This window comes from Natator depressus, chromosome 5 (assembly GCF_965152275.1).
Source record: "Natator depressus isolate rNatDep1 chromosome 5, rNatDep2.hap1, whole genome shotgun sequence".
Taxonomy (NCBI): Eukaryota; Metazoa; Chordata; order Testudines; family Cheloniidae; genus Natator; species Natator depressus.
In genome coordinates, this window is record NC_134238.1 from 5,652,457 (window position 1) to 5,665,934 (window position 13,478).

Below are 13,478 nucleotides of genomic sequence, written 5' to 3' on the forward strand. Positions count from 1 at the left end.
GTTTTAGACAAAGAACAGGGAAAGGACCACTTGGAGTTCCTATTTCCCCAAAATATCCCCCCAAGCCCTTACACCCCCTTTCCTGGGGAGGCTTGAGAATAAACAAGATGAGCACAAACTCCTTGGATTTTTAAGACCCAAAAAACCCAATCAGATTCTTAAAAATCAGAACTTTATTAGAAGAACAAAAAAAGATAAGAGAATAACTCTGTAAGATCAGAATGGAAGATAATCTTACAGGCAGTCAGATTCAAAATATAGAGAATCCCTCTAGACAAAACCTTAAGTTACAAAAAGACTCAAAAACAGGAATACACATTTCTTCCCGCACAGCGAATTTCACAAGCCAAAAAACAAAAGAAAATCTAACGCATTTTCTAGTTATATTACTTACTAACTTTATAGGAGTTGAATTGCTTGCTTTCTTGATCTGTCCCCAGCAGAGGCATCACACGGACAGACAGATGAAAGCCCTTTTTCCACCCCTCCAGATTTGAAAGTATCTTGTCCCCTCATTGGTCATTTTGGGTCAGGTGCCAGCCAGGTTACCTTAGCTTCTTAACCCTTTACAGGTGAAAGGATTTTGCCTCTGGCCAGGAGGTATTTTATAGCACTGTATATAGAAAGGTGGTTACCCTTCCCTTTATATTTATGACAGGATGTGTGCTGTAAGTTTGAAAATGATACACAGTATTCTTCATTCGGAATGCATCCGATGAAGTGAGCTGTAGCTCACGAAAGCTTATGCTCAAATAAATTGGTTAGTCTCTAAGGTGCCACAAGTACTCCTTTTCTTTTTGCGAATACAGACTAACACGGTTGCTACTCTGAAACCAGTATTCTTCTTGTGAAACAAAGATGCTGAATACCTGCTTTAAATTAAACAAAGTAAAAAACAATGCACCCTTAACTATGGAGCTTCTCCCAGTAGGTCCATAACAGTTACATTTCCCATAGTCCCTGGGAGTCTTCAGCAGGCTGTACGAAGGCACTTAGCTTAACTTCCCTTATTTGCCGAATTTCACTTGTGATGTTCTGCTGTTCAATCCAGTCTATAAAAGCCCCCTTTGGAGTGTTTGCTGTCAGAACTGAATTTTCAGCAGCTCTATTCCCATTGCAGCCTGTGCTCTCCCTGTCATCATGAAGGTTTCCTTCTCCTTCTGCATCCTCTTGGCTTTCATAGATGCAGGTGAGTCCCCTGATTTTCGGACTGTTGACCCTGTCGCAGCCCAAAGTGTAGAACCGGCCCTGGAATTGCTGTTCTGCAGTTGGGTGTCTTCCCATCCTGGTGTGAAATATCCCTTACCCCTATGGATTTGTTCCCGCTGTCTATTGGGATTGTGATAAATAAAGGGGGAGCTCCCTTTTATGGACACCCAGCCAGCCAGTTAGCTATAAAACCCTTATTAGGAGCTGTTCTCTACTTGCTTTACCTGTAAAGGGTTAACAAGCCCACAGGTGAAAGGAAAGGAGTGGGCACCTGATCAAAAGAGCCAATGGGAGGGCTAGAACTTTTTAAAATTGGGAAAAAACTTCCCTTTGTCTGTGTGTTGTTATTCTCTGGGAAAGAGGGGAACAGGGAGCAGTTATGCTGTGAGACGCTTTAAGCCAGGTATGAAAAACCATCAGATCATACCTAAAGATTGCTTATCTGAAACCCCAGAAATGTAAGTAAATTAGGGAATGTCTAGAAAGACGCGATTAGGGTTATTCCTGTTTATTTTTTACTGGCTTGTGGACTCCTCTGTGCTATCCCCAGATGCTTTTGTTCTGCTTGTAACCTTTAAGCTGAACCTCAAGAGAGCTATCTTGATGCTTAATTTTTGTAATTGTTTCTTTTTAAATCTAGCAAAAGCCTAAGTTCCAGATGTATTTTCTTTCTTTTTGTTTTTAATAAAATTTACCCTTTTTAAAGAACAGGATTGGATTTTTGATGTCCTCAGAGGTTTATGCATATGTTGTTTAATTAGCTGGGGACAACAGCTAATTTCCTTTGTTTTCTTTCTCACCTCTTCCCCGGAGTGAGGGAGTGAAAGGGCTTGAGGGTACCCCACAAGAAGGAATTCCCAAGTGCGCCTTCCTGGGTTCCAAGGAGTTTGCATTTGGGTGGTGGCAGCATGTACCATCCAAGGTCAGAGAGAAGCTGTGACTTTAGGAGGTTAATACAAGCCCGGAGTGGCCAGTATTAATTTTTAAAATCCTTGCAGAACCCCACCTTCTGCACTTGAAGTGCCAGAATGGGGAATAAGCCTTGACAGGGATGAATGGGGTTTGGGGTTAGCTGGGTTCATCCTTCATGCCCAATGCTCACTTTGCTTTAAAATGCACCTTGAGGTGTCGGGGCCTGACGAGAAGAGAAGGGATCAGGAACTAAATGGGAGGAAATGCCAGCTAGACATTAGTAAAGAGACTCATAGACTTTAAGGTCAGAAGGGACCATTATGATCATCTAGTCTGACCTCCTGCACAACGCAGGCTACAGAATCTCACCCACCTACTCCTGCAACAAATCCCTGACCTATGTCTGAGCTACTGAAGTCCTCATCTCATGGTTTAAAGACTTCAAGGTGCAGAGAATCCTCCAGCAAGTAACCCATGCCCCACACTGCAGTGGAAGGCGAAAAACCCCCAGGGCCTCTGCCAATCTGCCCTGGAGGAAAATTCCTTCCTGACACCAAATATGGTGATCAGCTAAACCCTGAGCATGTGGGCAAAACTTACCAGCCAGACACCCAGGAAAGAATTCTCTGTAGTAACTCAGATCCCACCCCATCTAACATCCCATCACAGGCCATTGGGCATATTTACCACTAACAGTCAAAGATCAATTAGTTGCCAAAATTAGGCTATCCCATCATACCATCCCCTTCATAAACTTATCAAGCTTAGTCTTGAAGCCAGATATGTCTTTTGCCTCCACTGCTCCTCTTGGAAGGCTGTTCCAGAACTTCACTCCTCTGATGGCTAGAAACCTTTTTCTAATTTCAAGTCTAAACTTCCTGATGGCCAGATTATATCCATTTGTTCTTGTGTCCACATTGGTACTGAGCTTAAATAATTCCTCTCCCTTCCTGGTATTTATCCCTCTGATATATTTATAGAGAGCAATCCTATCTCCCCTCAGCCTTCTTTTGATTAGGCTAAACAAGACAAGCTCTTTGAGTCTCCTTTCATAAGAGGTTCTAGCTGCAGGGTAATCTCTCCAGTGAGTTATCTCCATTGTGGTTGAAGCAGAGAGGAAATGAGGCATGAGGGGGGAAATGGAGAGCTGCATCATGCATTAGTGCCATCCCTGGACTAGAAGAATCAGGGAATCCTATCCCCCCAAGGCTCCATACCAGCTGTAAAGTGATACTGACCCCTCAGGACATACAAGCCCCAGCAGTATTGCTGGCTGTTCCCCTGAACGTTGTGGCTTAGTCAAACAGGTCAGCAGATACAAGAGGAAAACCAGAGGATGCCTGCTGGTGAAGAAGAGGAAGCTTGAAAGGAGAAGTGAGAAACATTCATAGCAACCGCTAAGACAAAGTATGTTCCTTTTCCTTCCCTAGGGAGCTCTCTTCAGTGTGAGGTTTGCCATGAAATAGGGGAGAGCTGTTCCGGTCCCATGGAAACCTGCATGAAATTGTACAAGGTAGGTAAGAGAGAGCTTAAACCCGAGTGGTGCAGTGGACAGAGCTGGGAGACAAGACTCCTGGGTTTTATTCCTGTCTCTGCCACTGACTGGCTGGGTTACCCTGGGTGAGTTACATACCCACTCTATGCCTCAGTTTCCCATCAATCAAAGGGTGGGGCATGATGCTTGTGAAGCAGGTGGAACTCTCTGGATGAAAAGCACTAAGTATTTTTATTAAGCCAAGCAGTGTTTCCTACCTGGCAACAAACAGTGTGAGGGTCCAGTTTTCAAACTTGGAGGGGAGGGACCTAAACACCAATTTGATTCTCCAGGGCACCTGTTTGAGCATCCAGATTTATGGCCCCAGCACTGTAGCTTTGCCAGAAGTGCATCCTTTCCCACTTATCCACATCCCCAGTCCCTAAGTCACCCTGTCATCCCCTCAAGGCACCTGCGTCGACATTCTGGACACAACCCAGCTGGGTGAGTGAGATTCACCTTTAACCCAGGCAGTGTCAGATACCAGAGGGCTCCCATAGGCAGTTCCTGTGGGAGGGTGCTAGACTCAGGAGCCTGGTATAGAAACATGGACAGATAGACTGCGTAAGGACCCACTGGCCTGGAACCGGGGGCTCGGGGAGACGCTACTTCCTCGCTGCTATCTGGAGTGCCACCCTGAGGTGCTGAGACATGAAGCCCCACAGGCAGTCCTGCCCGAAGAAGCACAAGCGACAGCCCTCCATGATTCCCTGGCACTCCCCATATAAACCAGGAAGATGTTTCTGAAAGTTGTCTGAGCAACGCAGACCACCAGTGTGTTTCTGTCTTAGACTGCACTTTGCCAAACCTCGCAGTGACAGACTCCTGACTCCTAACCTAGTCAACCTTGGTCCTGGCTTACTCTCCTTGGCTTAAAGCCCTTTGCTGTCCTTGGTGAAAGCCCCTTGCCAGCCTTACCCTGATTCACACCTCACTCTCTCAATTTTTAACGGACTCTGACTTGGTTTTGACGTGACCTGGCTCTGGATTGATCCTGACCGCCGGTCCTGATACTGAGCAGCTCACTTGATGCCCAGAGTCCTCCCATGACCCAGCCCTGATTGGTAGAGAGCCAGCACTATACAAGCATCTAGCGTTAGAGACAGACCAGCATCAGTGAGTCTAGGGATGTAGACAGACAAACTCCCCTGCTTCTGAGCATCCTTACCAAGACTTTACAGGGCACAGGGATACAATTGGTCTCCTTCTTGGCCAATACAACAGGGATTCATAGTTTTCAAGGCCAGAAGGGACACTGCGACCATCTAGTCAGGATCTCCTATAGAATGCAGGCCGGAGAACTTTTCCCCCAATAATTCCTAGAGCAGATCTTTTACCAAAACATCCAATCTTGATTTTAAAATTGCCAGTGGTGGAGAATCTACTATGACCATTGGTAAATTACTCACAAGTTATGCCTTATTTCCAGTCTGAATTTGTCTAGCTTCAACTTCCAACCATTTGATCATGTAATACATTTCTCTGCTCGACTGAGGAGCCCAATAGTGAATTGAGGACCTCCAGGACTAACAGCACAAGTCTCTACAGCTGAAGCGAGGCTCTCGGTAGTTCAGGGCTATAACAGACTGTCATGCATGGAGTGGGCACAGATGGGCACACAGCATATCATGGACCAGTGGGTAACAACTGTTTACTAAAGAGTCCCAAGAATGGGGTGTTCTTGCTGGGGTACAGCTGCAGTGAAACTTGGTGGCCACTAGCTGCTCCCCATGTAAATATTACAGTATGGGGTGGGGAGGCATGAAATTCCTCCCTAGTGTCTGAGATGTGATTGCGGGTAATCCATTTCCCCATGGTGATCACCATGCCCCCATCAGCACCAGCTGCAGGATGGTTTTGTTGTCCTCAAGCCCCATATTGTTTTGTATCATCCTGTCACGATGCTGGGAAGGCCATGCTGTGTCATGATTGCAGGGAAAGGGAAGAGAGGGAGCAAAGAAGTCACTGCAGGAAGGAATGCCCCTCAGGGCTGGGTGTGACAGTCAGGGTCCAGACACTCCAAGGGGAGAACGGGGATGGGGGGAATCTGAACCCCAAAGAGTAAGCAATTGAATCAACCAGTTGTACACCATGTTATTGTGCATAAAATATGTCGAGTAAGATCTTTTATGAAAGCTTGTAATGTTCTGAACTTGATGGTTCTTAGGAGACATGTATACAGACTGTGGGTATGAATCTGTGTATTTCTGTATATAGCACAGTATGCTCATGCCCTATGCTACAATTTTAAATACACCTGTCAAGGTCAAGGTTCCTTCCCCACTCTGAACTCTAGGGTACAGATGTGGGGACCTGCATGAAAGATCCCCTAAGCTTATTCTTACCAGCTTAGATTAAAAATTCCCCAAGGTACAAACTATTTTACCTTTTGCCCTTGGACTTTATTGCTGGCACCACCAAGCGTCTGACAAATATATAACAGGGAAAGAGCCCGCTTGGAAATGTCTTTCTCCCACAAAATCCTCCCTAAACCCTACACCCCCTTTCCTGGGGAAGGCTTGATAAAAATCCTCACCAATTTGCATAGGTGACCACAGACCCAAACCCTTGGATCTTAAGAACAATGAAAAAGCAATCAGGTTCTTAAAAGAAGAATTTTAATTGAAGAAAAAGTAAAAGAATCACCTCTGTCAAATCAGGATGGTAAATACCTTACAGGGTAATCAGATTCAAAACATAGAGAATCCCTCCTAGGCAAAACCTTAAGTTACAAAAAGACACAAAACCAGGAATATACATTCCATTCAGCACAGCTTATTTTATCAGCCATTTAAACAAAACAGAATCTAACGCATCTCTAGCTAGATTACTTACTAAGTTCTAAGACTCCATTCCTTTTCCGTTCATGACAAAAAATAACACACAGACAGAGAGAACCTTTGTTTCTCCCTCCTCTCCAGCTTTGAAAGTATCTTGTCTCCTCATTGGTCATTTTGGTCAGGTGCCAGGGAGGTTATCCTTGCTTCTTAACCCTTTACAGGTGAAAGGGTTTCTCCTCTGGCCAGGAGGGATTTAAAGGTGTTTACCCTTCCTTTTATGTTTATGACAACACCTCACAGCAGCGATGGGCTCCTTCCAAGCCAGGTGTTTTCACAAAACCAGTCCCAAGTAATGACCCATGAAAAGACAAAATATGGACTATTACAGTTGACAGAGACACCCTGACTGTCAAATTGAGAGGGAACCCCCCGCAATGCTCTGATTAACCATGAATTGAGAGAAAGGAAAAACCCCTGCAAACCCTCTTACAAGGGAAGGGAACAGGATTTGAAGTGAAAGGTATCAGAACTGAGGAACAGTCTCAGGCATGGGGCTGTCTGTCTTGCACACTGGATCCCCTCTATGGCAGGGGATATGCTGGGAAACTGTTCAAAGGTAACTTCTATTAGCAAAGGGAATTTAGCTAATGTTGAAGTGTAAAGCCTGAAGTTGCATATTTATGTTTATTTTCTGTGTCACTTGTCCATGTTTGCTTCTTCTTCCTAGTTCATCTTTGGATCTGTGATTTGTCTAAAACATAAACGTCTTGTTGATTTTTACCCCAAGCAGGTCTGTGATATGCAAACTGTGTGGAGTGTGTTTGCCAAAATGAACTGATAACCAGGGGCAAGTTTCATTTCTTCCGGGGGGTGACGAAACAGAGTTGGGAAAGTCCGAGTGTCCAGTAGTTAAGAACTTGGTGGGTAGAGAGATTTCTGGGGACTCAGGATCAGAAGGGCTGGTGGAGTCACCCGGGCAGGAGTAACTAGGCTGGGTAAGACCTTTACGCTTGTAGGGTGGCTACTGGTGTCAAGGCTCTGAGTCATAGGGTATGTCTACACTACCCACATTACAGCATGGCAGCACTGTGAAGTGGGCAGTGTAGACACACTTTATCGCAGGGGGAAGAACTCTCCCAGGGATTAAAAAAACCCCTACCCCTAATGAGTGGCGGTAGCTTTATTGCTGGGAGCATGGCTCCCGGTGATAAAGTGCTGTCTATACTGGCACTTTTCAGCGCTAAAACTTTTGTCGCTCAGGGGGGTGTTTTTTCACACCCCTGAACGACAAAAGTTTTAGCACTGAAAGTGGCAGTATAGACACAGCCACAGCAACGTAGTGTTAACACACCCAAAGTTACAGGACAGGTGGTGAGAGAACCCCTTACTGCTCTGGGGGAGCCTCAAAGCATCACAGTGGGCCTGTTTTGTTCGTAACTCCACATGTTTTTCTTTGTTATAGTGTCAAAGAGGATTGTGATAACCCAAAAGTCCTGCCTGCACTCCAATAGTTGCCGAACAGACCCCATTAGTATGAACTTTGGGAACGGAATGACACACAGGAGCAGAATCACCTGCTGTGTGGGAGAAGACTGTAAAACAGCGTCTGACCCACGTATGTATCTACGGCATGTGCTCTCCTCCCATTTCCACCACCTCCTCTTCCTCTTCCCACCCACCTGCCAGGAGGAGGCTCATCCTAGGCTTACAGTGAAACTCCTGCTCTCTATCCTAAGTTTGCACCAAACTGGGAATTCACCCAGACCCCACCAGGGATTGCCCTGCTGCTCTCTAAGCTGTTGTGAGAGATTAAGAATGAAGCAAGATTTCAGTAGGAAATTTCACCTGCTTTACAGGGGTGCTCTACGGAATAACACTGAGTCCCTGAGAACATGCCGGGAGCAGTGGACTGAATAACTCTCAGTCCCTGAGAATAGCCACTTGACCTGCAGTGGGCCTGTTGTATTAAGTGAGAGGGAGTATATGGTGGTAAAATAACCCAGTCGCTGTCCAACATTAAACAGTGTTAAACAAGGTCCGGGGTTTGATACACAGAGACCTCAGCCTGCTTAGCACCATGGCAAACACACCATGAAACATCCTTTTAACCTTTTAATAAAGAAATAGAAAAGAAGGAAAAGCTGTGAAAGCCTTTGAAAGGTAAAGTATGAAATCAGGCTTTCATTTTCACACCCTTTCCCTTTAGCTGGAGAGAGTCTTTAGGAGGAAAAAAAAACCCCTTGTTTAGTCTCTTGGGGTAAATAACTGTCACTCTCGGTTGCATTTTGGATTCAGCTGGAGACAGTAAAGGCGGTCATGTCATCTGGATCCCTCTCTCTGGCCCTGATCTCTCAGGATCAGGATGACAAAGGCCTGGGGTCCCAGGAAACAGGCATGGGGGTGGGGATGGCAGCCATGATGGTGAAGCTCACTTCAGTAGTCTCTGTCTGTTCTTTTGAGTGTTCTGCTCCCTCCCAAAAAAGAACCCGAAAAGGGAGGGATGGACAGAACAGCCCATCCCCTCATTATTTTGTCCACCAATTAGGCCTAATAGCTGACACCGATTTTGGTTCATTAACTTCTGCTTCCAAGTCTTCTGTGTTTACAGAGCATGATTTCAATGTAGTCCTCGAATTATATCGGTGTGGCTTTTGGTTTGGACTAATTTAGTCTCTCTGTTCTGGTTCTCTTGCACCTATTTATTACATTCCTCATTGAAAATAACGACCTATTTTCCATGGTAAAAGTTATAGACCAGTTGTCACAACAAGCCTTGCACTGAATAACTCCCCGCTGGGGTGGGGAGGAGTAGGATAGGCGTCTGAGTTCCTACTAACCTGATTCTACACGGGAGAAGGCTTCACTCGGCAAAACTCTCATGTCAGCAGAGACTAGACTCAACTGCCCATGGTATCTCCTGGAGCTAGACCTGTAGTACCTTGTTGTGGGAGGATTTAAAGGGCCATTTGATGATTTGCTGCCAAGCTCCCTCCACCCAATGCCAGCTGTCCCTGCTAACATTGTCAAAGCTGACTGTGATCCTTCTGGTTATTCCCAGTGCCACCGATGAACACCATTCCCAATGGCCTGCAGTGTCCAGCCTGCTACGCTGAGAATTCTTACCAGTGTAGTGAAAACACCGTGAGTTGTACCGGAGTCCAGACCCAGTGTTTTGATATAGCTGGGAAAATAACCATCGGTAACTTATTTATTTTTTCCTGTTAGATTTTGGTTAATTTTGCAAACGCCATTCTATGAAATGCTTCAAAGAGAAATGAGAGAAAGCAAATTTAAAAAAAAGCAAAAGAAATGTCAATGACACTGAATGGGAACAAATCTGAAACTGGTACAAGGGAATGTTTTTTCCCCCCCTTTCCATGTTGTATACAGTTAACCTGTGGAATTCATTGCCACAGGGTATTATTGAAGCCAAGATCTTAGCAGGCTTCATAAAAGAATCAGACATTTAGAAAATTAATAAGTATGGATAAGAACATCTACACTTATGGTAGATAAGATTTAAGCCCTCCTGCTTCTGAGTCTAAAACAGCTACTACCTAAATGGAGATTACGAAGAAACTTCCCCTCGGGACAGGTGACTGTTTAGCTATGTATAACCAGGATCTTCCTCTGACACATATGCTACTGGTCATTGTTGGTGGCAGGATACTGGATTAGATGGACCCCTAATCTGATCTGGTCTGGTAATTCCATTTTTCCTGAATTAAAAAAAATGTAAACAGTGTCCCCTTGCTGCTGATCGGTAGCAGGCTGGCTTCCCCTTAGAAAAGAAATTAGTGTTATGGAGTCTGAGTATTTTCTGAGTGTAACTTATTTATTTACACTATATACATCAGTCCCTGAACAGAGGTGATTGCAAGCAACCCTCTCTTTCAGAAATCTCAGCCTCCAAACCAAAGCCCGATTCCCAGGAAGCAATGCACCAAGTATTGGCTCTAGATAGAGAGATTAAGACAGAGAGCAAACTCTCCTGCTGCTTGCAACAGCCCCTACCCCACCAAAAAAACACCTGCTTCACAAGCTAACAACCACCCAGCATCTTGTCAGACTGAAGAGTGCTTGCAGACTAAGAAAAAGGACTTGCTGGACTGTGTGTAACAGAGCCACCAGGTGACTCCCAGTCTGAATAAACATCACTCATGTATTTAGATACATAATTACATGCATACTTTCTCTGACACAATAATACTGCCAGTTCTCCAGCTGGCCATAGAGACTTCCAGAGTAGAAAAAAATCCTGATTCCTAATGTAATAAGTAGAAAAATCCCCATGTGAGGGGAAAAATCGAAAAGCTTCCCATCCTTTTATTCATCAGAAAGCAGGGGGTGGGGGGAGCCCAGCTGACCCCCATTATTTCCAGTCAATCGAACTGACTCCAGTTGCCTCTTTAAATAAATTTTAAAAGAAACATCTAAAGGCTTTCAGAGAAAGTGACCTGACAGAAACTCTCCTGCCCAGCAGAGGAGCTAACACTGAGTGTCCTGCCGGTGACTGGAAGTGGCAGGGGATGAGGGGTGGGAAGAGGAAGGATCAGAGAAGGACAGGGAGACTAGAACAACCTTGATAGCCTCACGGGGGGAGCGCTATTGGGACTGACTAGCGACAGGACGAGCCAGAGCTCCCCTGATGCCTGGTATGTGCTTCTTCCTCTCTGCAGGTGCCCTACCCCTAAAAGCTGCAATGAAGGGCTGCACCACCGAGTCTGAGTGCGCTGCTCCAAAAGGGGAGAAAGGGTTGGATGTGGACATTGTGAGGTTTCAGAGTAACAGCCGTGTTAGTCTGTATCTGCAAAAAGAACAGGAGGACTTGTGGCACCTTAGAGACGAACCAATTTATTTGAGCATGAGCTTTCGTGAGCTACAGCTCACTTCATCGGATGCATACTGTGGAAATTGCAGAAGACATTATATACAGAGAGACCATGAAACAATACCTCCTCCCACCCCACTCTCCTGCTGGTAATAGCTTATCTAAAGTGATCATTAAGTTGGGCCATTTCCAGCACAAATCCAGGTTTTCTCACTCCCCCACCCCCATACCCCCCATGTGTATGGGGGTGGGGGAGTGAGAAAACCTGGATTTGTGCTGGAAATGGCCCACTTTGATTTTCATGCAGGTTGTAAGGAGAGTGGTCACTTTGGATAGGCTATTACCAGCAGGAGAGTGAGTTTGTGTGTGTGGTTTTTGGGAGGGGGTGAGAGAACCTGGATTTCTGCAGGAAATGGCCCACCTTGATTATCATACACATTGTGAAGACAGTGGTCACTTTTGATGGGCTATTACCAGCAAGAGAGTGAGTTTGTCTGTGGGGGGGCGGAGGGTGAGAAAACCTGGATTTGTGCTGGAAATGGCCCAACTTGATGATCACTTTAGATAAGCTATTACCAGCAGGAGAGTGGGGTGGGAGGAGGTATTGTTTCATGGTGTCTGTGTATATAATGTCTTCTGCAATTTCCACAGTATGCATCCGATGAAGTGAGCTGTAGCTCACGAAAGCTCATGCTCAAATAAATTGGTTAGTCTCTAAGGTGCTACAAGTCCTCCTTTTCTTATTGTGAGGTTTGAGTGCAAACCAGCCTCCAGCAGAGGCCACAAGGCTCTTGGATTTGCCCCTCGAGTCGCCCTCCTCCTTCCAGCACTGTCAGGGCTTATCTTGGTGCTGCCGCTTTCTTGATCTTCCCTGCAGGCCATGGGACACATGCCCAGCATTGCTGTGCTGAAGCCACTCTATCTGCTGCTCGCACGTGGCACGTTCTGCATTTGTTTTTCCCTTGCAGGGACTCTGTTTTCTACTGGAATCTCTCTGCTTTAGCCTTTTTCAGTGAAGTCAAGAAAAATCTTCTAGATATTTGATTTATTTAAGCTGGTGAAGTTTACTTATATTGGGCATCACAATGGCTAGACTGGGACCCAGCGAGACCCTGTGTAGAACCACTAGACAGAAAAAGCTGTGGAAATGAAAGCATTCAAAACAACCACAGGGTCTGCCAGCATCCAGCAGCCTCAGTAAAGATCCCCTTTACATTAATTCCACCTGAGCCTGTCCCTCTTCTTCTACCCCCTCTCATTAAGGTTGTGTGGCAGAATGTACCCTTGTATTCACACCCTACACACTGTTGAAATAACCTTTGTACAAAGTATGCCTTGCAAGGTGTGATAATTGAACGGCGTGGGGATGGGGGAGGGGTGCGGGGAGGTAGTTCCCTTTTATGGACACCCAGCCAGCCAGTTACCTATAAAATCCCTCTTAGTGTTGTTCTCTACTTGCTTTACCTGTAAAGGGTTAAAAAGTCTCCCTGCATAGGTAAAAGGAAGGGAGTGGGCACCTGACCAAAAGAGCCAATGGGAGAGCTAGAACTTTTAAAAATTGGGAAAAAACTTCCCCTTTGTCCGTCTGTGCTGTTCTCCCGAGAAGCAGAGACAGGGCTGAAACTACGCTTGTGAGAGCTTGTGTCTGGTATGAAAAATCATCAAATCATACCTAGAAACTACTCATTTGGAACCCCAGATATGTAAGTAAATCAGGAAATGTCTAGGAAGATGCAATTAGGTTTATCTCTGTTTATTTCTTTATGGCTTGTGACTCCTCTGGGCTAACCCCAAATGCTTTTGTTTGCTTGTAACCTTTAAGATGGACCTCAACAACATTATTCTTGTAAGTGGTTTTTTAAAAAAATCTAGCAATAGGCTAAGTTTTTAAATGTATTTTTTTTCTTTTTGTTTTTAATAAAATTTACCTTTTTTAAGAACAGGATTGGATTTTGTGTCCTAAGACGTTTGTGCACAGGTTGCTTAATTAGCTGGTGGAAACAGCTGGTTTCCTTTGTTTTCTTTCTTAGCTCTTCCCTGGAGGGTGTCTGTGAAAGGGCATGAGGGTACCCCACAGGAAGGAATTCCCAAATGTGCCTTCCTGGGTTCTCAAAGGGGTTTTTGCACTTGGGTGGTGGCAGCATCTACCCATCCAAGGTCAGAGAAAAGCTGTAACCTTGGGAGTTTAATATCAGCCTGAAGTGGCCAGTAT

At 45.2% G+C, this 13,478-nt stretch overlaps 1 protein-coding gene across 1 annotated transcript; it reads left to right on the forward strand.

Moving 5' to 3' along the window:
- The first annotated feature begins 1,140 nt into the window (after positions 1-1,140).
- LOC141987918 (phospholipase A2 inhibitor gamma subunit B-like) lies at positions 1,141-12,131 on the forward strand. Its single transcript, XM_074953754.1, has 5 exons — positions 1,141-1,189; positions 7,898-8,050; positions 9,494-9,634; positions 11,115-11,211; positions 12,017-12,131. The coding sequence occupies exons 1-5, from the start codon at positions 1,141-1,143 to the stop codon at positions 12,129-12,131; spliced, it is 555 nt and encodes a 184-aa protein (XP_074809855.1).
- Positions 12,132-13,478: the final 1,347 nt, after the last annotated feature.

Excerpts from the sequence above, each read along its gene's own strand:
- LOC141987918 (XM_074953754.1), top strand. The coding sequence starts at position 1,141 with ATGAAGGTTTCCTTCTCCTTCTGCATCCTCTTGGCTTTCATAGATGCA. Across the intron at positions 8,051-9,493 it reads TAAAACAGCGTCTGACCCAC|TGCCACCGATGAACACCATT; the intron begins GTATGTATCTAC and ends GGTTATTCCCAG. Across the intron at positions 9,635-11,114 it reads AGCTGGGAAAATAACCATCG|GTGCCCTACCCCTAAAAGCT; the intron begins GTAACTTATTTA and ends TCCTCTCTGCAG.